A 27,612-nucleotide genomic window follows, 5' to 3' on the forward strand; every position below is an offset into this window, starting at 1 on the left:
ATTTACTCTTTTAATGGCACTTTCAAAATATATTATAAAAATTGCAGTGCCTTACATAAAAAAGCGGTATTTATATTTACCCCGTGGCCCAGTAGTGTGAGTTTTGGAAGCAACTGTAGCATAGACATTTAACTTTTGCTAAATATTTTTAAAAATTCTTGCACCTTTCCCAGCTGTTCAAGTATGTGATTCGTTTTAATTTCTAACTTACACCAAGGACCAAGGCTTGGCCAAGGTATGATAGTTATTCTAAACTAAAAATACTATACATTTAAATTATTGAAATTATACTTACTAATTTCTGGTTAAATTATGTTTCTAAATTGAATATGACTCATATATTGAGTTATGAAATTTATCTGAACATAATGTATATTAAATGTAACTCTCTTTGGAAAAAAATGATTAGAATGTTTGAATTACTTCATATTATGTTTTAGATTAATGATTCATTCAGTACATATGTGCAAATCATTAAGTTGATAATACCTATTATTCTAATGTAATGTAGTGTGGGACCTATGTAACTCATTATTAGAGCCTCTAGCTTGAGTCATGATGTTCTCTAATCTATTTGTTGTTTCACGGATCATAGAGAATTCGGAAAGGTCTGGAAGGTCTAACACAATGTGAGCAGAGAGGCGCTTATAAACAGAATTTGTATCTTTTTTATTTCTCCTAGCCTCCTCATATTTTAATTGTTGTTTTAAAAATATAGACTGTTTCAACATCTCCTGGATGTTTTTGAAGCTTGTAGCTGCACCATCCATTGACTTTACAGCACTGTAATTTGAAAAATATTTTATTAGAAATATATAATTTAGATCTATAAGTTTTGTTCCTTGGGATCATGTTCCAAATGAAACAGAATATATTAACTGTGCCAAACTTAGCTTTTTAATTTTCTTATGTTTTAACAAATTCTAAATGGCATGTCTATAAATATATTTTCATAATACCTACATGCAATTAATTTTTAAGACATTATTTTAATGTGTGCATAAAATAATTGTACAAAGTGGCAGATCAACTTCAGTGGCAGAACCAGATAACAAAAAGAGCCAGAATTTTATATGCAAAGGAAATGCATATTGTTGTATAAGAAATTATGGAATGATTTTTTTGCTGATAAATTATATATATATTATTTACTTTTAATCTAGTAATGTATGTTCAAGTACCCAATAGGTATTAAATTATGGTGTAAAGACAATTTCGCAATACAGAGCCCTTATGCGAAAATTATAAATGGCCAATCATCTTGAGGTCAAAATGAGTATCATTATAGGTACCAAATATTCAAACAAAGGTACTAAATAGGAACCAAATGCTGGCATTATTTTAAAGCTGATTTACCACTTTGTACAATCTTTCTGAATTATAGCTCTTTATGGTAAATTAATAATAACTGAAGAATTACATACATACAATAAATTTATAGATTAAAATTGTCTTGAATAACTTTATAATACCTTAAAGCATACTCCACATCATAGCACCTGCCTTGTAGTTCATGCTGCAATTTTGTGACTTCAACTCTTCGTTCAACCATGGGTGGTAAGGCTTTTCTTACATGTTCTTGCAATCTGTATAATGCTAGTGAAGGCTCATTTGCTACAATATGCATGTTTTCAGATATACGCTCAGCCGCTATGAAATCAAAAAAGAAATAATATAGCAATTTTTATGCTGTGATGTATAGTTGTTTAGAATATTTATTTATTTTACTACCTTTTTTTGCTTTTGATTCCAAGTCTGCATCCCCTTGATAGACGAATGCCATAGCGGTAATTAATTGTTCACTGATCAAGGGAATTACCAATATTTTATTAATTAATACTTCTACTAGAACTTCATTTCATTTCAGATCAGAAGCAATAAGAAAACATATTACGAAACACTTCTTGTGTTGAAAGTTGATAATAGATATAACATTAACGTAGTGATATACTCTGTGATAATAGATAGGTACATTACAAAAAACAAACTTATTGTAATTTACTTGTCATTCGCCCTGATGACATTATGAGTTGCTATTGTTTTTGCGTTGCGTTATGTTGACACTGCAATCTGCATGTGTCTTAATTCTTATGCCTTGTCACTGATTTACTTCCGTTGTTAATTTTAAATTTGAAACACATACCCGATTAAAATAGACATTTCAGTTGACAATAATTCGCATTGAGCTGAAAGTTGTCACAGATATTTGGTAATATTACAATGACAATATAATTTTTTTTTTATTTAAATGAAATTTTCTCATCTATAAGTGTTATGATAACAAATAACAATAGGTAGATCAAAAATGATAGATCATGTGATTATCAACAAAAAATAAAAATGTTCATTTACATTTGTACTAAGGGCCACCATTCTTGAGATATCACCATTAGAGAATAATAAAATGCATGTCTTATTTTGAAGAGCTTCAGCCTTCGGTTGTAGAAAATTAAAGAAGATTCTTGATTGCAATTTACTAAATTGTTATGATTTAACAAAGAATTAATATTAGAGAGTGGAAAAAATTACTGGTCGGGTAGAGAGCGGCGCTATGGCTGCATAAAAAAAAACGTAAGACGTGCGAACAGACGTCATTAGTTGACAATGAAATCAAATCAAAATAAAACCTGTCATAGGTTACAAAATTTGTAAAAATCTGTTGAATAAATGCGAAGTTTCACGTGCGTCCACTAGTAATAATTATTTATAGGTGGCTGTATAATCTATATATTACATTAAATAAAATGATCGGAGGTAACACTGCACTCTCCACTAATCACTTGTCATAATAAACAATGACAAAATTGACAATTATGAATACCTTAAAGGGTTAGTAGTAAATTAAATTATAAATAATATTAAATCGCTACGCTTTTACTTCAACAGAAAACCGAGATAAATACATCGGTTATGAACAAAAGGTAATTATTAAGTAATTATGAGATATGGGCATGGGATTATCGTATTCATTATCGTGATTGTATTCGATATTGTTATCAGTTTGTTAAAATAAAAATGCGCTTGAATTTAAATTCTAGTTCCGTTTGCTCAATATCTTTATAGATAACACAGTCACTCTGTTGAAACCATGTTTTATACTCACTAATAAAATAAAATTACTCTATAAAAGAATAGGTATTGATATTATTTTTTTAAGTATTTAATTTTTGTTGTAAGCATGTAAGTTAATATATTTTTGTATATATACCATGATTATGTAGGTATTTAGTATATTATTTTATTTTTAGATCGATTAACATCTCCTCTTGTCTTGATTTTAATGCTGTTTTAAAAATGGTGAGTAGTGTAATGTTAGTTTTTCAGTTTGATTTTAGAAAATAAATATGTCTATTTATTTTTAGAAGACTACAAGTAATATTTTACGAAATGTGTTGAATCCCATGCTTCCCATCAATATGCTATTAAGAGGATACTCCTTATGTGTTTTGATTGTGGATGTGCTGTGGGTAATTTTAAATGCCATATATGCAATCTTCCAAGCTGCTTACGAAATATTTAAGCCTCCACCTTTAAAATCGATAGAAGATGAAACAGTAATGGTAAGTTTCTTAAAATATTGAATTTGTTTTTAATCTACCCTAAATTTGAATCATAAATTTTTGCTTGCTTTTGTACAACTTGTAAAAATTAAAAAGTAATATGGGATGTGGAAAATGTGTAATCTTGATTGTACTGAACAATTTCCTTCGTTTCTTCAACATCACGTGTCATATTAGCTAGGTAATCATTGACCTGTCCGCACAACTAAAACAAATAAAAAAGAAAATAATAAAACAAAAAAAATATCTTTATATTATAATCATTTTCAAACCATTTATTGTTAAATAGAATTCTGTATTTAGGTTTTTCTTTTTTAGGTAATTGGCTCTGGAAGAGGTGTCGGTAGGGAGTTAGCTATACAGCTATCTTTCCTTGGTGCAAGAGTGATTTGTGTAGACCATGATGAGTCTAACAACAGTAAAACAGTGGCATACATTAACCGTAAAGGTGGTGTTGCACTGACCTACACTAGTGATATAACAAAAAAGGAGAATGTAGAATATTTAGCAGAGGAAATAAGAAAAGATGTTGGTTTTATCAGTATGATGTTCTATTGTTGTGGAATCCCTAGTCCAAGGGCCTTGATGACACAACCACCCCAGGACATTCATGATACCCTAGATCTGACTTTAACATCATATTTTTGGGTTGGTACCCTTTCCATAAGAAAGTCTATAAAAATGAGTAATAGCATATTTCATTCATTATAAAATCACTTTTTGTCATATTTCTTAAGTCGAAGTTAAGTTTATAATTTAATTATCTACATTTATTTTAAAAAATGTTATTTAATATTTACATGTTCCAGCTCATAGAAAGTTTTTTACCTGAAATGAAAGCTAGAAACCATGGCCATATTGTTGCTCTCACTTCTGTGGCTGGTCTCAGTCACATTAAAGATCAGATGCCACTCAGTGTTGCACAGTTCGCTGTGCAGGGGCTTGCAGAATCACTTATGGAAGATCTTAGGATTAACAAGATTAATAGAGTTTATGTCACTCTTATACATATTTATCCATTTATTGTTGAAGACAGTTCAGACTTAAGACTGAAGTAAGTATTGCTATATATATATATGCTATATATTAATATATAGTATACATTTTTTTATTGAATTTAATTGGTAGATGTGTTTACAAAATATTTAATTACTTCTTAGTTATTAAATATTAGTAGGTAAGATTTCAAAAATGCAACACAATTGGACTTGGTCCATTCTTAATCTTATCTGATGTCAATGTCCACAATAATCCTCAATATCTCATAAAGGTCAAGTACACACTTGTGTTTAAGTTATTAAAGATAATTTACTGTGAATTATTTTAATAGAAACTTAAATATTTTTATTAGTGAGCAGAGTTTTGTTAATAATATGTCTTTATTATCAAATTCCAGAATACCTAGTTACTTTGGCACAATAACGCCTGCTAGAGCCGCCAACTCAATTTTGGAAAGTGTTCTTCGCAACTATCCAGAAGCATCTGTCCCTAAACGTTTACTTTTTATGGGCAACCTACTTCGAATTTTACCGAGGAAAGCAACAGTGCTTATTAGAGATCTCCTGGACACTGGCGTAGATTTTGCATGATCTGTTTAATTTTTATTGTAGTTAGTCAAATATAATATTCTAAATCTTTGTTATAAAGTAGCACAATAAAATTTATTTGAATGATAAATTATTGTTTGTTACAAAATCTTTTCAATAAGTTATACAAAAATGTTATAAAATTTCCTATTTGTAAATTGTATGAAGATATTAATCGTATTTATTAGGTACTTATATATTTTAGCTTTGTATACTTTTATGGAAAATTGTTGTGTAAGAAATTTTAAGGTTTAATGCATACCATATATTTTATTTTTATGGTATGTAAGAGTAAAATATGTTATGAGATATTAAATTAAGGCTGAAAAAGATTAATTATTAAAAACTGATCACTTTTTTATTCAATTATTGTTTCCTTTTAAATATTTTTTTGTTCCTTTAGTGATAAAATAATTTAAAAAAATGAATTTGACATTAATAGTAGGCCAAAAGGTAAGAATTATCTAATTCAGAATGGTAAAAAGATTGTTTTAAAAGAAGTTTCAGTACAATTCACAATAGTTACTAGTTAATAGCATAATTTAGGTCTCCAAACTAAAACTTTTGTTAATACATGCACGCCATGTAAGAAGTAAAGTAAAATGCTCCTCTGGCGTAACAAACGCTTTTCTCATTTTGACGAAGATTTTGAGCTTATTTCAATATGTCGGTTGCAGGTTGGTCAATTTTAGCTGCATATCCGAGAAAAATCTCGGACACGAACCGGCAAATTTCAATTAAGATTTATGTGTCCTAACTACTGACCTATATTGGCTTATCAAGAACATTTTTAGTTACTAAATATTCTTACCTCTGGGTTCATTTCATTAAAATATGCAATAAACCATCTTTAAGGATATATATTTGTATAAACTTTAAAAATAAGAATCAAATAAAGTCTCTATGAATTATACCAGATTTTAATTGAACTTATTTGGTATATTATTCAATTCATTCAATATTTTAGTAGAAAAAAGAACAATTTTTATAAATGGTATCACACTTTAATCTATGACAACATTAATACAAATGTCATTATATTTACTTTCAATATTTGGTGGCGCTATTGTACTAGGTGTTTTTTGTTCAGGACCATTTCTGTGTATTATTTTTAAAGCGAATAAGAACTTTGCAAAAAAAACAATTTAGTGTTGTGTTATTTTAATATTATATTAATATAATATTTTTTAAAGATAGTGAGAGAAGCATCTGGGAAAATACTGCTGCAGACGCTTTCAAAGTAAGTTATAGTTTTTTATCCTAGCGCAGACTGGCACTAAGAGCCGATCGATATTACAAAATTACACTTTTATTGGTTATTTAATTAATTGATCACTGTAAATAAAGATAGGTAAGCACCTGTCCTTACTTAATAAAATATAAAATCATTGTATGTATGTTACAGAACCGTATATAGGTCAATCTAGTTATAATTTGTATGAAGTTATTAGCGACAGTTCAAATCTGGATTATTAGAAAAGTTAAAAAATATCAAAAGAATGTTCTTCAACTTGTATTTGATATCTATATATGCTGTACTAATACTTTTGTACCAATATTAAATATACTATAAAAATCTAGAGCAGATTTCAATAATATATTTTATACGTAACACTATTACATGTTTTACAATTATGAATTGTATATTCAAAAAGTATTTTTTAAATTAAATCTTTATAAAAAATATTATAATTTTTTCAAGGAAAAAAAGTAAATTTTTTCACTTTAGATCACAAAATCTGTATACAACTACCATTCATTTTCAAACCTGAGATTTGATATGAAAATAAAAAAAAATCTGAAATTAATTTAATTTTGTAATTTCTAAGTTCATGCTTATATAAATCAGTGTACATAAATATTTAACTTTAATTCAAACTCTTGACACCAATTGACAATTGATTTTGTATAAGACGATAGATGTCAACTATTTATAAAATTAAACCAAATATTCATTTCAAAAGAAATTGTTTTTTTTTTTAATTACGTACCTTTTTTAAGTTTTCTTGTAAGTTGGATATAATATATGTAAGTAATGAAGGATATTATTTTTAAAAGAAGCAGAGATTAGCATTTTACTTGATAAAAGTACTCTTATTGTTTTATTACTTTTTTATGTTAGACTATACTATATATTTTCTATACATTAGTATTTTTTAATATTTGCACATAAATATATAGTATGAACCTGTAATTGGTTATTATATTTCTTTATTTATACAATGGAATATAATCATATTTTAGCAATTACAAAATCATTACAAATATAATATTTGAATATAGTTTATGTTGGTTTTATTGTGTAATATTTGATGTTTTTTTTCATTAAAAAATTGTATTGTACTACAATAAGTACAAACAGGTTAAGTTACATACTTATATATTGTAAATAATTCAAAGTGACTTATTATTTACTAAATATTATATAATTATTTGATATACATGCTTATTTTTATTGTTAAAAAATCTGAGTGATTTTAAAGAACAATGGAAAGTGTCTTACCCTGACTGCAGTGACTTATGTATATGGTTATACAATTTAGGTAACTGTCTACAACATGTTTGTTTAATGCTATATATAGGTATAGCTAACCTAGAGATCATGCCTTGATCCAAGGAGGGAGGGCCACTTAGTACCACAGAAAGCTTTCTTTCTTAATTTTGCTGAACATATATGCTTAATATTATAATTTTAAACCCTTCCCAAACCAACAACCAATATAAATCACCAACCATAGTGAATCTGTACTATAGCCCTTTTAAACATTAGTGTCCTATATTTATTTCCGCCTAGTTTAATCTGTCTAATATTAAATCTGCTGCTATGCCCAGATATGTATGGCTAGCCGTTTGATTTAATCATTATGCCTAATTTTAAGGTTGTTAGTCTTATAGTCAAGGAGACCTCTGGGTGTAGTTTACTTAGAAAACTGGCTATTGTCTTGGCAATCTATGGAGATTGACAAATTAAACCTTTTCATAGAAAATAAATGATAAAAGCAAAACGAATAAATATTATAATTAGCTTAGACACGTTTCTACAACTACTTATCTTTAGAGTATAGTCTAAAAATCTAAGGATTGATAATGATGAAACAATAACTACATACATATGATGTCAATTCACCGATCATCATCGTCCATTTCATCCAATCATAGGACTTCACAATAACACAGTTCATCCCCTCATATATAATTTTCATAGATTACCTGAGGTCATCCTCAGTCTCATTTGTCCACAATAAAGTTTTATCCGCATAATCCAGCTAGCAAACCTGAGGGAATTTTACTTGTTTAAGATGACCCAAAGAAATTAATATATTTATCTGACGTAAATTCTTAATTGGGTTCTCATTAGATACGCGACATAGAGGCGAGATATCTAGATACACTTTATTAAAAAATTAACAACACTTATTATATGCACAACGACATCGACGAAGAGCAAAAGTCAATGATAAATAAGTTTCACTCTATAACACTTGTGACGAAATTAATTTAGATTTAAAAGAAGATGTATTATTTGGTTGAACGACTTTGTCAAGCTCGTCTGGATTGGTTACATCCACTCATCATATATTCTGTCGCAAAACACCAATAGTCAGTATGGTTGTGCTTCGGTTTGAAGAGTTTAGTGAGCCAGTATAACTACACATACAATATAACATCTTATTTCTACAAGTTGTTGCCTCATTGGTAGTATGAAGAATTATGAATATACAATTCTAATATCTGTGGGCAGTTTTGATCTCAGAAGAGACTCATACAAAAAATAGAACAGCAAATTTGGTCAATTTTCAATGGAAATTAGCTAACTATGGACGTAAAATTATAGGTCTCGAGTGTATGCTCAAACATTCTCTATTCTGTCATTCTCATAATCAAACTCAAACTTAAATTCCTTTATTCAATATAGAAGCATTACACTTACTTATTGATGGTCAAATTAATCCGATGGGATGGCAATCTGTTTTCCCAGACTCACATTAAATATTTGTTTATATTTTCATTAGAATTAATATTCTAGTGCTAAATATTTTCTTATATAAATAAGATTCGGTTTAATTCCATTTTGACCAAACCTTACACGGTGGAATAATCAATGATCGGAAAATATTAATTATACAACGAAACCTAGAGGTTCGCGAGCACAAAAAAAAAAACAGCGAACATATAATGCCGTCCCACTGATACCTTCTTTTTGTTCGTCGAAAAACGAAAAAGAAGCATACCGCTAACCTCGGTTCACATGCAGCTCGTTGGCGCTCGTGCTAATCACTAGTACCAGCCGCTCTTGTATAGCTAGCAAACGTAATGTAACTCTGTTTTGAATATCTAAAATAAAACATCCACCAGAATAATATCTTTAAACGTAAAATTCGTACATAAAAATTACAAAAAAGACAGTATTAAATGGGAATGAACGTTTACAAAAAGCTTATTTTTGAATTTTCATTTTTCGTTTGTTGATTAATTGTGTCTTAATGACGTAAAGCATTAGCTACCCGTAATTCCTTGTTGGGAATGCCGGTGGTAAGTTGTATTTACGGAGTATCATCTTCATCATCTTTCAATAAGTACTTAAATACTTTATATAATTCTTTTCATTTCGCTCATAAAAATTGTACTGACATTCTAAAGATATATTCTTTACAATATTACTGATATTGTAAATAGATACAGTATAAATGACGTTTGTTCGATTTTTGAAGTACGTATATTCTGACACTAATAACGATTACTTTTTATGTCAGTTGTAGTATTATGAATTAAGTAATTTTAGCTCTATTCATCATTGATGTCATTCATTTATCGTGAATTTTATTTTCAATAATTAAAAAAATAGAGTTTTATTAATGTTGTTTAAAATCTCGGTAGTAATTTTGCTTTTGCCGCAGGTGCGCCTTTATCGTTTCCAAAGGTGCGGTATTCCGACGTTAAATTTGAATAAGTCATTATTCTGGCTCTCTTCTCATTCCATTTCTTTCACGTTGAATCTACACTTACAACTTTTTTACGAGCCTTTCTTTAATTCAAATTATGTTCTCTGTTTATGTTACGAGAATATTTGTTTTGTGTAGGTATGTATATTATTTTATTTTGCTTGTATTCATAAATATCTGCTTAATCAAATAAATAGTTTCGAAATTTGAAGGCGGTTTTCATTATATATTGATGAGATTTATCATCGGCATCATCTCGGAAACCATACATAATTTCTTAAATTTTATAGATTTTCAGAAATCCCGTTCTTTTTCACCCTTTGGTCGCAGCGAAATGTTAGCTTCAAGTAAACAAATTAAAATAAAAATTGAAAGGAACAAGGAATTTTCAATATTACCAATTACAAATGACGAATTTCCTTAAAAATTAATCTTCGGTTTAACTTTGTAAATCAAAAATATTTTTTCGATATTTGTCAATACTTTTTTTTTGAAAAAATAAATATATATTTTCTACACAATAAGTTGTATGTTTAATAATTATTTTATATGCGGTGTACAGTGTATCAAATTATGAAATTAAGTTAATTGTGTTAACGTAAATTTTCAGGTCAGGCAAATCTTTATTCGCTTATGTATGCATGCATGTATGCTCCTGAGAAATGATATTTAATAATAAAAAAATACGGAGACGTTCTGTCTGTACTGCTCTTAAATATGAAAAATTGTAATGGTTGTACAAAATATGAATGTACTCTTGAATTTCTTATCGACTTTTTTGCTGTACACCTAATTATTGTATAATGAATTGTAAGGGACGTGCGGTAATGGTTTGTTATCGATTTAAAATAAAAATCACGATTTATTGAATTTTGATATTTCAGGTGAATTTGACGTAGTAAAAAAATAACCTTAATAGATTGAAAATATTACAAAATTCAAGAATAAATAGATGATAAATTTTTGATGTATGAAAAATATAAATTAAATCGTATATTAGTATCTCAATTTGAGAAAAAGTTTTAATACCGATTTTCTTCCCGGTCCAACTCTGTAAATTCTCCGAACCGGTGGTAGCTTTACAAAGGTCTTAAAGCGTAGCTTAGAATTTTGCTTATAGGATGCTGATTTAAACTAATTCAAACGTAATGAGTCAGTTGTCTTATTCAGATATTAATATCGATAAAATGTGGATTCGGATAAAAGTTGAAGAGAAAAAATTATTCAAAATAGAAAAGTTTGGTTCAGCTTTTATCGTTGATTGGCAACTGAACAAATATAACACCAGAATGCTTATGGAAACTTCTGACAGTTGAGCGTATTAAAGAACGGTTTCGAAATAACTTCGACTTTACTGGCAATTTTAATTGAGCACACATGACTCGCGGGAATATGTCCAGGATTACGGTTTAAAAGCCTATAAAAGGTTGTAAGTTCCTGTCTTCACTTCACTCATTAGTTATTCTACTGGTAAACATTTCTACTTCCATAATATAATGACTAAAAAATTGTAGTATAACTCTTATGATATCAATTTACTTACCAAAATTTTATTGATTAACCTATCTTCTTTCTTATATTACAAAACAAGCATCAAAGTAATTTAATAAAATCGTATTACCAAAACAAAACGAGCTCCATACAAGAATCAGCATTTAATAATATACTTTAATCAAGTGCATCAAAAGTTTTGAAGCCGGTATTATTTCTGATTTCATAAGCTAGTTAGAATTCCTTATTTCCATTTTATATAAACAAAGGTTTGCGATTATCATTTTAAATTGATGATGATCGTGTGTTCTGTCCGTTGACCTCTTATACCATCCAATTCGCCAAGGCTTGTGGTTAACGCTCCTCTGTCAGTAATAAATTGTTTTGGGAAACATCTGCAAGATTAATAGTGACTTGACACGTGCTAAGTGAAAACAGCAATACGTCGAATATATTTAGTCGAATTTGAACGGTCATTTCTCGAAGTATCGTTGAATATTAACACCCTTTTGAATACAATATTTTATCTCAATAATATTTTTTTAATGGCCCGGTTCTTGAGCGTTGAATTCGGTTAATAGCATTTGAACTGCGGTATAAAACGCCGCGTGTATCTGCGTCGGGAGAGCACAGGAGCGACGTTAAAAGCTTTTATGTTTTCCGGACAATGGCTCCTAAACGAAACTGTTGGCATAAATTATCAATGTCACACTCTATACATGAGAGTATGTTTGTTTTTGGTTGGTTTGTTGGTGGCATTGTCATTTATATCTTGTTTTTAATTCGACAAGCCCTTTTTGGGTCTGTGTAAAGATGTAAACCTTTATGACGTTTTAATTGAATATATCTACATAGATCACCGTTTGTTAAAAAATAGATAGGCGGACTGTCAAGTGATCTACCTAATAGTCAGTATGGTGATAAACGCCCATTGACATTGGAGCTTATAAAAATATTAAGCATTCCTTACATTGCGAATGTGCCGTCAGCCTCAAGTGTTGCTCTGGCTCACTTATACTTCCGACCAAAAATATTCATAATTTCTTTAGATTACACTAGTAACCCATCTTTGCTTCACACCAGTAGAGTAACGGCCTAAAAATAAAACGTTTATATTGAAGGTAAAAAACAAAGAAAAATTCGCGGGCTTACACAGAAGCCCCATATTTTCATGACAATCAGACCAATAGCTTAGGAACGCAGAGGACAAATATACAAACATGCATTTTATTATTACATAATTATGTTACGATAACAGCTGGTGTTATATATATATATATATATATATATATATATATATATATATATATATCTATTTTTGGACGGCAGGTGTGGCAATATTTTGGTGAGTGGTTATTTTCGCTCTTGGACGCTAACACTGTATGAATGATATATATATACAATTTCTTACTTTGACTTTTTTGTTTATATATATTTTTTACGTATTTTACATTTCAAGTAATAAATTTAATACATTGAACTGCAAGTTAATTATAATGACTCACTCTTTATTTTTTTCCATTGTTAACTATATTATTATAGTTTAACAAAATTATTGCTTTTTTTTTCAATTATTTCATATACTACTAACCGTAAATATGTAACTGATGAACGACTTGCAAATATTCTCCTTTCTCCATTTATTTAAAATTGTAATTACAAAAGACCTTAAGGCACATTAATGGGATCATTATCTAAATTTATTCAAAGATATTCATTCGTAGGCTTTCTAAACAGGACGAATAAGGCTTAAAATAATTGGTAAGAAATATGGGAGCCAGGTGGCTGTGGCGAGACAATAAATAACCGTCTAAATAAAACCCTCGTAAAAGTTACACCGAATAATATGATTCAACCCTAAGGCAGGCATCTTGCGTCTTTAAAATTCACAAGGAGTTATCTCATTAATTCATAGACTTGTTTGTTTGTTTAAACATTTAGTGTACTCGCATTCTGTAAAATAAACCAATTTCCAGTAACGAAAGAAGTTGGGTAGTAACGAAAGAAATAGAATTTATGTTAGATTTTGATTATTTTTTATTGATAACAAACAGGCTAGCAAGAGTGCAACAATTGACTCATAGTCACACTGAATTATTTGTATACAATTAAATTGATTAATTTAGATTCAGAGAGAAACACTTGATATGTGTTTTTATTCTTAGTTAATCTTTAGAACACCAATGTATTATGTGTACTAGGTATATACGTTATATGTATATGTATGCTTCGAATAAATTGTGTTTAAAAATAAAGATAGATGTATGGATGAGAAATAAAGATTAAATTACTTTCTTGTAAATAATGGTTTTATTGTTTTAATACAATTTTTCTTAACATAATTGACAATGTTATTATGTAAACAACGTCGCAAAATTTTAAATCATATTAACAGATGATCACAGATGTTGCATTTGTATGATGTTGCCATGAATAACCAATGTGGTATCATTAAATTGAAATCACGTACGGATGCAAGAACGAATGTATTGTATTCCTCGACAGGAAATAAAGCGCCATTAGTATTACGTCAATATTTAAGATTGATATTTAGATACGACTGTCTAAAATGTAGGTTATAAATGTTTATGCTCAACCAGCTATTGAGACTATATTGCTTAGTAATTTATATTGAATAATGGTCGTCATCGACAGTAAAATCATTGGACTCAGTTGTGCCAAACAAAAACTACAAATGTAATGTAATAATTTAAATAACATTTGTGTTGAGAAGCAACAATTAAAATTCAAACATAAATCTTTTTTTTTAATAAAGATTTTAGAAAGGAAATCCAAGTCTTACATTTCTGTCCAGGAACAAATTCGTCCATGCCCACTTATTAACAGTAACCCAACTTTCATTTAGTGGATATAATGATGGACGAGGTACTGAAATAAAGGATATTTCCGAGAAGATCGCCTAAAGCGGATTATTTCTCATTTTGGGCCCTTCCAGTTCATATTAATCATTTTTGTGCGAGTGCGAAATCTTGTCGGACGCACTTATACTTCATCCAGGGTCAACATATTTTGAAATACAATACTGACGTTATATGCCGTTATGGTATGCTTTGTAACATTACACAAGGATAAGATATGAACAGATAGATTTATTTTCATTAAAATTCTTTAAATTTAGGGTGCACTTTTTTTAGCATACGCTGACGTAATTTATTTTGTCAAAGAATTCTTTATATTTAAAATTTCGCAAATAATTGATTATCATCTGTCGAGCACTTACGATTTCGATAGCGGGTTCTATTATGATTACAAAAACTATATTTGCCTCGTGCATTGACGCAATTACTGAGATTTAGCATACGAATCTATACTAACATTATAAAAGTAACTCTGTCTGTTTCTCTTTCATGTCACGTGAATTTGATTCGGTAAGAAGCAAGCTTAAACTCCACGGAAGGACATAGGCTACTTTTTATGCCTAAAACCTGACGATCAATCCCTAAAACGCGAGCGAAGTTGCGGGCGATAACTGATGTTTTGTATTTGAGTAAATAAACTTCACTACACCCTTTATACAGGGCAATTATTATGTTAGGTCTTATATATTATCTATTTATGTATATGCATTTTTATTTTTGAAACAATTTCCCTTTTAAGTTGATGTAATAATTCTGTATGAATGTGTAGGCTGTCGAACTTACGTAAAAATGTTAGACAATATTACTATTCATAAAAATCGTTATACTGTTTCTTTACTATTTTGTTATCACTCAGATAAACATTGGCTGGATCCCTAGACTGAAAAGAAATAATGTCTGTTCATGGTCCGTTTATCTGCCAATATCATACAGATACGATCAATAGCCGGTCGATGTTCATGGAATCGTTTATGTATTCATCAACAATGTTAAATAAAGCGTGGAGCATATTATTTTGTGTTCATTTATGTGTTCTCTCCGTAAGTAACAATGATTAGAGTGGACAGCTCGATGTGAATGCTTTAGGTGCATAGTTACTAATGCTACTCCTATTCTACTGTCAACACAGGCAATGTATGGCGGCGTTTATTTACCCGTAGACTTTTATATTAAATATTGGCATACTAATTTTTGGGCGGTTACAATTTTAATGTTTTTTAAGATCATTGTGTTTTAGTCTTTCATTTGTAGATTTTGTAAATGTCGATAAGTTTAATCTTTTCCAACCATAACAGGAAAAAAGCTTAATAAACAACATTTGACAGCAAATTTACGCGATATCATTGGTTGAGAGCTTGATAAATCTATGATAACTATGGATTTGCGAAAAAATGGAGTTCTGAACGTCAACGAATCTGTTATCAGAACTTTGGAAGTAAAATTAAAGTGTAAATAAGTAGTTAAGTGTAATAGTGTTGTATTATAAATAAAGATACATTAATTATAAACTCTTAGTAGAGCACAATAAAGCTGAGTTATTAGCAAATCGCATAAAATACGTAAATCTAAGGTTTGTTTATCTTTTTTTCTTTTTTTTTTTTTTAACATTCATTCATTTAACATTTTCCATTGGAATAGACTATCGATAAATATACACTGGCAATCTATTTACACACATCCATGTATTGCTTACTTAAAACATTCATTATTGCCACAAATTTTAAACGTAAATTAAGGGTGGCGTCTACATTTTCTATGTACCCGCTAGGCGGGTCACAGCACTGCTGACTGGAAAAAGGGCACCCGCCAGGCGGGTACTCTTTCTTTGCTTTAAATCAAGTACTAATTTCTCGGGTAATTGAAGTTGTAACTTTGTTTTAGAAGCGTTTTCTCGCTCAAGTTTAAAGTAAAATTAATGTGTTTATCCATTGACGTGTTTTTGTGTGTGGTCATGGGCAAAATTGAATCAAATCTTTTTTTATTCATATCGTAATTTTCCGGAACCATCAAAAATTTATAACAAAAAAAAAATACATTAATTACTAATTTATATTTAGTATTAATAAGATTACAAAAATTAAGGATTTAAAAAAAAATAGCTATTAATATAACTCGCTAAAAATTAATGTTATATTTGCTCTGGCTATCCTGCAATTACGTTAATCGAAATAATAATTAATAACAAACCTGGTTGAAATGAGTGTATCTGTATTCCTTGTTTACCAATATCCGTTAATATTTTGATAAGATAATTAAGAATATTAAAATTTTACTAAATATGGCCAGTCAATGTTTCTGAATATATCACTGAGATGGAAATGCAGTGTTTCGTGAAACAATGTCTATTCTAAGCAGAAGAGGAATAAAGACAAATAAACAACATTTGACAACGAATTGACGCGATATCATTGGCCGAGAGCTTGAATAATCTATCATTTCATTTATAGATTCGTGTAAAAATGGCGTTTTGAATGTTGACAAAGCTGTTATCGAAACTCTGAAAGTGAAATCAATGTAGATATAAATAGTTAAGTGGAATAATGGTGTATTATAAAAAAATTATGTATTAATCAAGAACTGTTTGTAGTGCGCAATATGTCATACCTACAGGCAATTCAAAGTAAAAATATAAATCGCAGTTTTGTTTATCTTTATTCCTTCAACGATAGGAATATGATACAGATTCGGTTTCCTTTTCATCAAATAACAGCAATGAAGAAATTATTGGATCTTATGAAAATTACTAAGTATATGAAAAAGAAAACAAAGTTAACAAGTTGCTGCTAATAAAATTCAATCATCACCTGATTGTTGTACAGTAATTTTCATTGTTACAAGCCCAAGGATTTGTAAAAATTGTTTTCTCTTTTATTTTAATTGCATAAGGCCCAGACACAATATTTTCTTCTGCAACAGTTACGTTTAATATATTTTTATGATATTGTTGATTACTACTGATTTTCTTCGATTAATTAATTCGCCTAGCGATATGGTGGTATTACTTAAAAACTGCCAAATTGGCAATGAAGAAGTTTAATTGAAATACAACTTATTTTAGAAAATACTGTAAATATAATAAGAAGCCAGGCAATTATAAATCATTTAAAAAAAAAAACCGCCTAGTGGGTGACACTGGCTTTGAATATGTTAAGTGAATGAAATCAGCATAAAACTTAAATGTATACTTTAATATTAAATTGAAAAGAAGTAGTTTCTAAGTTTTAGTGTTAAAAGCATTGATTTGGTTGGAGCGATTTACATTATAAGCCAACAAAGATGTTTGGCATCGCGCGAAGTCTTGCTCTGAACTAGGACTGGATCTTGAAAGCCTAACTTACAGAGTAATTATATTATACAACTAAGCTTTAGTCTGTCTTAGATTAGATGTATTGTTTCAAAGTGAATACGTAGATAATAAACATGAAATCTCATTATAAGTTTAGTGTTTGACAAATCAGCTTTGCTAGTATAGTTACAAAGTCGACTTGATGAAATCTATTTATATTTTCGTGCGGATTATGCCAAAGATTTTAAAGTTAATTCGGGACTGACACTTATAAAATAAATTTGAATGAATTGACCTTTTTAATTAGTAGGTATCTAAACCGGTCAAAGTGAAAAATAAAATGGGTCCTTTTCACAAAGGGATATCACTTGATTGTGAAATAAAACCGATTACAGCTTTTAATCCTTGAGATTATTTTATAAAAGTTCGTTATTTGATTCAGAAAAATCGAGAGCCGTAATTTTTAACCAAATGAGTAAGTAATAACAAATCAAGGTAGCATGAAATCCCTCAGTTCTTTGAAACCAATGATTAAATGCTATTTTCCATATGATGACATTTCATATTTTTTAATCTATACCGTGATTTTATTTGATGTTAAACGATAATTTCGCGGGACGACTTTAGAAAGTAACTGTTTTACTTTTCTTATCGATTTTATCGAGCATTATATATGTGAGTGAGAAGAACTAAACATAATGTAAAAAGCGCAATCTGTAATGATACAATTTGTTTGCCATTGTAAAAGCAACTGACTCAACTGCAGGCGAGCATACAAAATGGAATATTAGATTGTTTGTCTGTCAATAAGGTAGTTCTGTAACGTAAAGCTTAAAATGAAATCTTAGATTGTTATATTACAGGAAAATGCTCCCAGCGAGGCACCTATTTTAGATTTTATTTGAGTTTAATTTATTTGGATTGCTGTGAGACTAGAAGAATAAAAAGAGTCATCGATTATTTTTCATAAATGTGATGCAATCTTACCCAAAACGTATATGGGTAGCGCAAACTATTTGTAAAAAAAATATTTCGTGTTTTATCTAATATTATCACGAGATAAGTTTTCTCCGTTTTTTTCCGAGTTTTAGATTGTTCATATACTATACAGTATGTAAAGTAGAGAGAAAATAATCGGTCCAGGTGCTTTTGAAGCGAACGTAGCCAAAAGTATATCGATCTCTGTCTACAGAAAAAAAAAATAAGATAATTATAGGGTTCCAATTTCTTCACAAATTCAGGTAAAAATATCTAGTGTTATCTATTAATGATAAGCTTATAACGCCAAGTTTCCGAATCCACAAAGTCAATAAATCCTTCTTGGGGCAAGGAATCCGTTTCTATAAAAAAAATCCGCATATATTTTAACTTTGCCGTTTAATAAATTCAAATCATTTGTAAAAAATGCATTGGTAAAGAAGGAATATTATTCAATACAAGATTATATAGATGATAAAAAGCTTGGAGCTAATACTGGTTGACTTTCTAGCAGGATGTATTATATACATATATAATTGTATTTAACTTTGTGCTTTGACTTTGTATTTTTAAAGCCGACTTGAATAAAGTATATTTTGATATTGATTTTGTTTTTGTGCATAAGTTAATCATATCTATCTGTTATAGATAACTCAGAGTTTCTTCTATTAATTAAACAAAACTTTCTCGGAACATTTGGGCGATGTTGCTTAATTTCTTCACGCAACTGACAAAAAATCGGATAATAATAAGTACTATGATAGTTCGATAATCGACCATAACAATTCTATTATTCATACTTGGTGTATTTGTTATTCATAGTCAACATTAATAGTCAGGGCGTGGATAAAATTAAACATTTAAAATCATTAATTTTATTGCCCGACCTCGTTTGAATTCTAGAGACCATTTTTGCTTATTATCACTATTACGTCTTCATAAAATTGATATTATATGTATCTTTGGCAAAGTCTTTAACTATAAAAAATAGAATTAAGAATGCACATGACAAAATAAAAATGACTTGGAAAATTATTAATTGTGAAACTGGTGGAGGTGGCAGTCGCAGCTCCGGATTGAACATAAATTATAATAATAAAGTCATAAATAGTGAACGGGAAGTTGCTTCAGTTTTTGAAAAAACAATTCTGACATACCAGTTTCTACAACTAAGTTACTTATTTCTTCTCCAGCAGTTGCCGAATCATTGATGAAAGAAAATGTACGAGAATGCAAATCAAAATTTAATTTTACCCCTGTAAACACCAATGACATAATTTGTACATTTAAGTCATTAGACATTAAGAAAATTGCTGATCTATGGGGTATTTCTGTAAAGGAGATTAATTCAATTATTGATGTGATTGCACCTTATCTTGCAATAATATTCAATTATTGTGTTCAACGTGGTGTATTTCCTGACCTGATGAAACATACTAAAGTCATTCCAATATTTAAATCTGGTAGCTCTTCAGATCCTAACAACTATAGGCCAATCTCAATACTACCAACTCTCAGCAAAATATTTGAAAAAAATATTTTAAATCAATTATTAGCATATTTCAATAGATACAATCTGCTTCATAGAAAACAATTTGGATTTACGAGGGGTCGCTAGACTACCGACGCAGGTATCGAACTTATAAGCCTGGGAGAGGTCGCAGGATGCCTTAGGGATTTTCTGCGACTTATCCAAAGCCTTTGATTGTGTTCAACATGAAACTCTGGTCAGGAAACTATATCACTATGGAATTAGAGAATGTGCACTCGACCTTCTGACTTCTTATCTTAACAATAGAATTCAGAGGGTTGACGTTAAAGGGACAAGGTCTCCTGGGGTCTCAGTTGGTATGTGGGTCCCACAAGGATAAATTATTGGACCTTTTCTATTCCTCATATACATAAATGACTTGTCCTTTCGTGTTGGGAACAAACATGATATAGTATTGTTTGCTGATGATACCTCTTTGGTTTTTAAAATTAATAGGAAACAGGTACAGTATGACGATGTAAACAATGCTATGTCTGGTATAGTACACTGGTTTAGCGTAAATAATCTTAGGCTGAATAATAAAAAAACTAAAATTGTAAAATTTAGCACACCAAACGTGCAAAATGTAAAACCCGATGTACTTATCAATGGGGAATCGATGGATCCAATTGAAACAACTGAATTTCTTGGCCTTACTCTTGATGCCAAGTTACAGTGGCTCCCCCATATAAACGAATTGGCGGGTAGACTGAGTTCTGCGGCATTTGTGGTCAAAAAAATTAGATTATTTACCGATGTTGATACGGCTCGCCTATTTTATTTCAGTTACTTTCACAGTATAATATCCTACGGTATTATGCTTTGGGGTAACGCAGCCGCTATCCATACTATATTTGTGCTGCGGAAGAGAGCTATTCGCGCAATCTATAACCTAGGAGCCAAGGAATCATTAAGGTATAAATTTAAAGAAATTAAGATATTAACTGTTGCTTCTCAATATATATTTTGTAATGTTTTGTATGTACGGAAAAATATGAATGTTTTTATGAGAAAATGTGATTCTCATAACATTGGTGCAAGGAACAAACACAATCTTGTTACTCCTGTTACTCGACTGCATAGAGTCAGTAATTCTTTTGTGAGGCAATGTATACGCTTCTACAACAGGATCCCAGAAAGCGTTCAAAATGCTTCTGTTGTCAAATTTAAAAAAAATGTTAAGGAACGCTTGTGTACGAAAGGTTACTATACAATTAGTGAGTTTATGTTTGATAGCACACCTTGGGGATGAAACGATCGCTTCCTGGCTGTTTCTATTCATATACAATTATGTATGTAATTAATTTGACAACAAAAAAAAAGACCCGCTGAGTTTCTTTCGCCGGTTCTTGTCAGGTCAGAGTGTTCCTTTTTCCGAACCGGTGGTAGTGTTTAATTTGACCATCAATAAGTAAGTGTAATGCTTCTATGTTGAATAAAGGAATTTGAGTTTGAGTTTATCGGCGTCAATCCTCTTGAAAGTTCCTTATTAAAGGTGTGCCGTTCGATTGTCCATAAAAAAAACTCTTTTATTATATCTATGTTATTAAATTGATGTTTAATAATTAAACAAAAATAGGCGCATCATTTATGGTAGAACGAACTATGTATTTTAAACAATATATGAAGGCTTGCCGTAAATAGAAGTCTTTCAAAGTCCGAGTTTAGTTAAAAATTTGTACTTGATAGAGATCCCTATATTAGCTCAGCGTGAGAGTTAGGTAAGTGAAATTACAGAGAACATTGTTTGCTGAAACTGTAACGTGGGTCGGTAGTGAAATAAATAAAGTTTTAGTGAAGGTACAAAGTTTGTACATGTCTAGATTTTTTGACTTGAGCTCCGGAGTTAATGTGTAAACTTATACCGTGAATAATTAAAAACGTACAACTAAATGTGGCCAGTTTTTTTCCTCAACATTAAAACTTAGTTAGCTGCTTCTCACAAATTTCTTTGCCTTTAAATTTGCCAAGGCAATTACTGTTTATGTCAGTTTAAAAATTATATGTTCTAATGTATTTTTTATTATAATTTTAATTTTAACAATAATGCATTCATTACGTGGCTGTTTTTGGAGCGTATTCATTTTTAGCGTGTTCTCATATCCGCTTATAAAATATAGCTTATGTATAACATTTTGAGGTATTTTGAAATTGGTCATTATTAATATTTTTTTATTTTAGAAGTTTAATCTGTTCAAATTTAATGTTTGTAAACATACTTTTAATGTTAGTTTTCCAATTATTTGATAATATTTACATAGTTAAGACACGCTACTAATCATGATGTGCTCAGAGAGATGTTTACAGTTCGTGACAAATATAATCCGATCAGGAATATCTGTCGCATCGAGATTGAGTTGATTAAACTTCGCTATCTTTCACAACTCACCGCAGTCGATTGATTGGCAATCTAGACGCAGCTATATAACATATTTTATGTTCATATTTTTGTACATATCATTCGTTTAGACTATATATTCTATCATTCCTTTATTAATTAATTAAGGTTAGTTTAATTACATGTATCTATAATATTGAACTATTGACCTAATGCTCATTTAAGCATCATTATGATTTATCTCAATCAGATAGAGTAAAGTATGAATTCTACTCGATAGGAGAAAAGACTAGAAGAACATACCTAAACGCTTTTTATTCACTTAAATAGAAAAAAAGCTAGTGTTACACGAGAAGATATGTTTTTAAATGATTAGTGACATCTTTTTCTCTCATGTGCATGAAGGAAGGAATCAAAATTATTTTATAATCAGGCCTCTTGATAGGTGTGCACTGCACTTTCATAATCGTTAAAAGCCTTTGCCAGAATCAAGTTATACAGTTACAAGAACTATAATATACCATAGAGAATTTAATATACTCTCAGTTAACACATTTGATCTTTTATAGGTTTTTAACAGGTAACATGTTATGATTACTATTGTAGGTACAAACAAGGTAGATCAACATATCTTTCAAATACTTTCAAATAAATAACGTAAAAAGAATTAACATTTTAGTTAGTTATGACTATTATATGACGAATTGTATACAAGGAAGATTTATTATTATTATTATTTTCTTCTATTATTATAAGAACTTGAATCGTCATGTTAAAGAATTAAATTGAATATAAAGTTATTACCGGTTCAAAATGTAGATTCTACCGGGAAACTCAGTAGTTATTTTATTCTCAAATAAAATATACTATGTATTGACAACTATATATATACATTTAAATTTAAATGTTCTGTGTGTTAATCAACGCATACAAAACTCCAACTTTATTTATGATCATTTACATAAATCTTTTTAAAATAGGCGCTTGACGGCGAATAAATAAAGGTCACCTACGCCTACAAACTTCGCCTTGTCAAATACATTAGCCATTGCATACATTGTCAATGTGCTTCCAATCATGGGATCAAACAAGGTTAAATCTAACCTAGGTACACAAATATTACATAAGTACATCTACAGCTAACAAACACGCGCATCCTTAGTTACAAACAGCCGTACCACGAACATTTCACATCTTGAACAAACTGTAGACATTGTTGGACCATAGTTGGCCAATATACTTACCTTTCTTTAAATTTAACGCAATAAAATTTTTGCAAACATTTCAATTTGATTTATGTTATAAAATAAAATACATGTATTGATTTTCGACGACCGAGACGATGATATTAAACAACCTCATTAAATACGAGTATATACATATATTTGCGTGTCATAATAACAGTAATAAAAAAAATAATCGTTAAATTCAACATTATCGCGTATTTTCACGAATATACAATAAATACAAACATAGAATATTGTTTTTCTGAGACATCTTTTGTGTTTTTCAACCAAATGATTCGATACCTACAATATGAATATTTGAAAGCGCTTAAAAGCTCTAACGTTTAATAGCGGTTAAAAGCTTGCATTCAAGGTTTATCGGTAAGGTTTTCGACATAGGGTAAAAGATTAGTCTAAAAATAGTGCATAATTTATATGTTGTTAAAAAACTTTAACGTTTATTAAACCTAAGTCTTAGTCCTAAGTATCATTTCTGATACATAAAAATATAATGTCTAAACTAAATACTTTACTCAAATTTATAATAGTTGTAATCTTATCTATCGCTTGACGATGTACATATTTCAATTATTTTTTTTACATAACCTTTTGTTTAACATTTTATGACTGAATTTATTCATATAATGCTATTTTCATCGTTTCAGAAATTTCGTTTCGGCTGTTTGAGGACTACAGCAAATTCATTCATTTAATGGGATTTATGTAAGTTTTAATATATTTTGATATACCGTCTACGTATTTATGAATAATATTTATATTTTTTATAAGCTTTTTCATTTTAATTTTTTTTTTATTTACCTTCTTTGTCTATTCAATATATTTAGGTACGATCGTATAGTATATATATTTGTTAATGATTTGAAAAAAAGGGCCTTCGTGTATTATAAATTGATTAGGAATGGCTTATATAACAGGCGTAACGTATAACTTTCACAAAGAGTTTCATAACTTTCAGTGCCGAGTTACGTTGGTTGAGTTAGTAGCCATCGTACTCTACTCAATGGCCGGAACGTTATGCCTGACCTGGTGCAGGTCGGGGCGGCATATTTACTGCCTTTGTCGTTCAAAGTGTTCTTGCTTTGTGACGTCTTTTTTAAGTTTTCATAATATATTTCTTTACGTAGTTCCTTTACCCTGTTTGATGATTTATAATTTATTCATTCGAAAACCTTTATTAATAAAATATGTTTTACATAATATGCAATGTAACAAAATGTAATTTAGGCTAGAATCAGAAGAATGTTTTTGTTTTTAAAACCAATCAATTATGTTCTTGTCGATTTATCTATGTTCATAATCTTAGATATGTATGATGTGCGCATTTTCGGACTTATATAAATTACGTACAGGATATAGTGTTCATTCATAAATTGATATGTTCTGGAACTGATAATTTGCATTACGTTACAATTTATTCAATTTTAACCTGTTCTAGAGTTAAAGAAATAATTTAACTTTGATAAGCACAGGGGCTCGGAGAACTCATAATAACTTATGAAGAATTAAGGAACGAATTTGTTTATATACGAGGACCTATGTGGTTTTAAACATTGCCTGTAACTTTTATTTACATTTAGATGAAAAGTAAAAAAAAATACATTTTTACGTAAAGGTTAAAATTACTTAAGTATTTATTTAAAATAAGCCCATACTATAACGAAATATTTGAATCAATTTTATGTTTATCATTCATTTCATCACATCATTTTTACTTTAATACAAAAGTTCGATTCTGCTTACGGAAAAATATTTCATTTACTTGGTGGTAGGGCTTTGAGCAAGCCCGTTTGTTTAGGTATCACCCAGTTATCATATATCCTACCGCCAAACAGCAATATTTAGTATTGTTGTGTTCCGGTTTGCAAGGGTGAGTTGTCATCTTACTTCCCAAGACATCTTAGTTCCCAAGGTTGAGAACGCATTGGTTATGTAAGGAATGATTAAGAGCCGTGCCAATGTCTATGTTGGTGATTACTAACCATCAGTTGGTCTATTTGCCCGTCCGCTTATCTACACCATAAAAATAAGATCAAATAAATACATTACAAAGTTATATGACATTTTGGGGAATCTTTATTAATAATAACATAATTGATCCCATTTAAATTTTGTGGGTACTGAAATACTAAGATTTTTCTAGATATTATACTATTCGGCTACATAGTATATTATTTTATTCAGTTGCTATTTTGTATTGAGTAATTATATGCTTAAATTAGAATGAAAAAAGAAAACGTTTCTAATATTTATTAAATATTGCGTTTTTTGTTATAGATTCAAATTTAAATAAAATATAATAGTTTATTATGTTTTTGTAAGCGAGGTATTATCCTTCATGCAGACTTTCGATTGTGATCTCAGGTACAGGTAAGTTTTCACTGCTCTACTGCAACATTAAATACACTATCCATTATAATATTGGATAATAAATCTGTCAATAAAACTGGACGTAGTTGCTACAGGTTTCATGTTTGCAGTAGTTTTAGGTAACGTATCCGAGTTTTAGATACATTTTACATTTATGTGAAAATTTTAGCTGATTTTCCGCTTCAGTAGTATCAATATTTCTTTAGTGCTGATATATGCTGGTTTGTTTGCAGAACTATTCATGCCAAATTTAAGATGAAATAAATAAATAATTTATCTAATTAGAATTTAATTGACGGAGCTTATTAACTATTAAATGTATTTAATAGTAATATTCACACACAATAATAATGCATTTAACAGAAATCCTGCAGTAAACACATTACCAACACGATATCATCATTAGACCAAAGCTCAGTTATTCAAAGTTGCAAACTCTCCATAAATGCCTTCTATACAAGTCCATTTCCGTTAGTATTGCAAGCCCTTATCATGAAAGTGCACTACGCTTCAAGCCGATTACGTGAACGCGTACTTCCCACGCTGCAACACAATGAACATCAGAACGAAAGCTTTCCGTAAAACAACAATGCTCATTGTTCACTATCTAATGAATTTTGCATGAAAGAAACGTTAATGCCCAAAAAGTATTCCAAAAATTTCGGAATTCAGACCATCATTGAGATCGGCGAACGTAATTTCCACAACCCTCGTCAAATCAAATCGTCCTTTCAGTGCATTTATATTAAAGCATCAGTGAAGCGTGAAAATTATCTTTGGTGGAACAATCATCGATTTGGGGGTCAGGCCTGGGTGGCTACATCGCTGCCAATTATACGATGTGCGTGCCCAAAGTGCTTTATCTAATTCACTGGGCAATGGATTTAAGTGACGGCTCACGATGGGCCTCCGTTTCTGAAGCGAATAAAGAATTTCGTAATGACTATTTTTCCATTATTTTATAGCGTGAGGAACTTTTACTTTAAAATAAAAGGTATATTAAACTAAAATTAGTATTTTTATCTGTTTTAACTTCATTTAAAATAATTGCGTCATTGCATAGTTGTTTTACAAACTCATCAAATCTCACAAAAATATACGCTAGAGAAATTTAAAATTAGTCAGAAGTATATTATTATTTACTTTTAGTTAGTTACTTTTATATTAAATAAGTTGGCTTGCAGGTGTGTTGCATATTTTCCTTCAGAATTTTTCTGCCGAGTTTCAGTATTTGCGTTGGTTGGCGTTGGACTTACCGATATTTTTTAATATTATTTTTTGGACCAATTATTGAGTGGCAGATATTTTTATTTTACGGTTGTGAATAATCTGCTTTCGATTGAAATAGTCTCAGCTATCTTCAATACAAACTATTTACTTATTCATACGATTGAGTATATAATATT

General features: G+C 29.7%; 3 protein-coding genes across 11 annotated transcripts in view; 2 read left to right on the forward strand and 1 right to left on the reverse strand.

The window, feature by feature from the left end:
* Positions 1-378: 378 nt before the first annotated feature.
* LOC113401391 (BLOC-1-related complex subunit 8 homolog) lies at positions 379-1,952 on the reverse strand. Its single transcript, XM_026641295.2, has 3 exons — positions 1,732-1,952; positions 1,473-1,650; positions 379-783 (listed from the first exon to the last, which is right to left on the reverse strand). Exons 1-3 carry the CDS (start codon positions 1,781-1,783, stop codon positions 498-500), a joined length of 516 nt encoding a protein of 171 aa, XP_026497080.1. The 5' UTR covers positions 1,784-1,952; the 3' UTR covers positions 379-497.
* Positions 1,953-2,785: 833 nt separating this feature from the next.
* LOC113401389 (epidermal retinol dehydrogenase 2-like) lies at positions 2,786-5,398 on the forward strand. 2 transcript variants are annotated; one of them, XM_026641293.2, is made up of 6 exons: positions 2,896-2,921; positions 3,249-3,297; positions 3,363-3,560; positions 3,879-4,208; positions 4,370-4,614; positions 4,957-5,398. In XM_026641293.2, exons 1-6 carry the CDS (start codon positions 2,911-2,913, stop codon positions 5,147-5,149), a joined length of 1,026 nt encoding a protein of 341 aa, XP_026497078.1. In that variant the 5' UTR covers positions 2,896-2,910; the 3' UTR covers positions 5,150-5,398. The 2 variants fall into 2 exon arrangements, with proteins under 2 accessions (XP_026497079.1, XP_026497078.1); XM_026641294.2 differs by lacking the exon at positions 3,249-3,297 and having other exon boundaries at positions 2,786-2,921; positions 4,957-5,391.
* Positions 5,399-6,207: 809 nt separating this feature from the next.
* The window catches only part of LOC113401423 (protein lin-10-like), a 120,160-nt gene continuing 98,755 nt past the window's right edge, over positions 6,208-27,612 (forward strand). The window contains exons 1-2 of one of the 8 annotated variants that reach the window (XM_064220905.1): positions 6,208-6,386; positions 24,484-24,541. The gene's annotated coding sequence lies outside the window, so the exon portion shown is untranslated. The remainder of the gene's footprint in view (positions 6,387-24,483; positions 24,542-27,612) is intronic. The other 7 variants (XM_064220913.1, XM_064220916.1, XM_064220931.1 and 4 more) reach the window with 7 other exon arrangements.

This window comes from Vanessa tameamea, chromosome 2 (genome assembly GCF_037043105.1).
Source record: "Vanessa tameamea isolate UH-Manoa-2023 chromosome 2, ilVanTame1 primary haplotype, whole genome shotgun sequence".
NCBI classification, from domain to species: Eukaryota; Metazoa; Arthropoda; class Insecta; order Lepidoptera; family Nymphalidae; genus Vanessa; species Vanessa tameamea.

Coding starts and splice junctions, on each gene's coding strand:
- LOC113401391 (XM_026641295.2), bottom strand. CDS start 1,783: ATGGCATTCGTCTATCAAGGGGATGCAGACTTGGAATCAAAAGCAAAA. Junction 1,651..1,731: donor GGAATCAAAAGCAAAAAAAG/GTAGTAAAATAA, acceptor TTGATTTCATAG/CGGCTGAGCGTATATCTGAA. Junction 784..1,472: donor GATGTGGAGTATGCTTTAAG/GTATTATAAAGT, acceptor TTCAAATTACAG/TGCTGTAAAGTCAATGGATG.
- LOC113401389 (XM_026641293.2), top strand. Junction 3,298..3,362: donor TTAATGCTGTTTTAAAAATG/GTGAGTAGTGTA, acceptor ATTTATTTTTAG/AAGACTACAAGTAATATTTT. Junction 4,209..4,369: donor CTTTAACATCATATTTTTGG/GTTGGTACCCTT, acceptor TACATGTTCCAG/CTCATAGAAAGTTTTTTACC.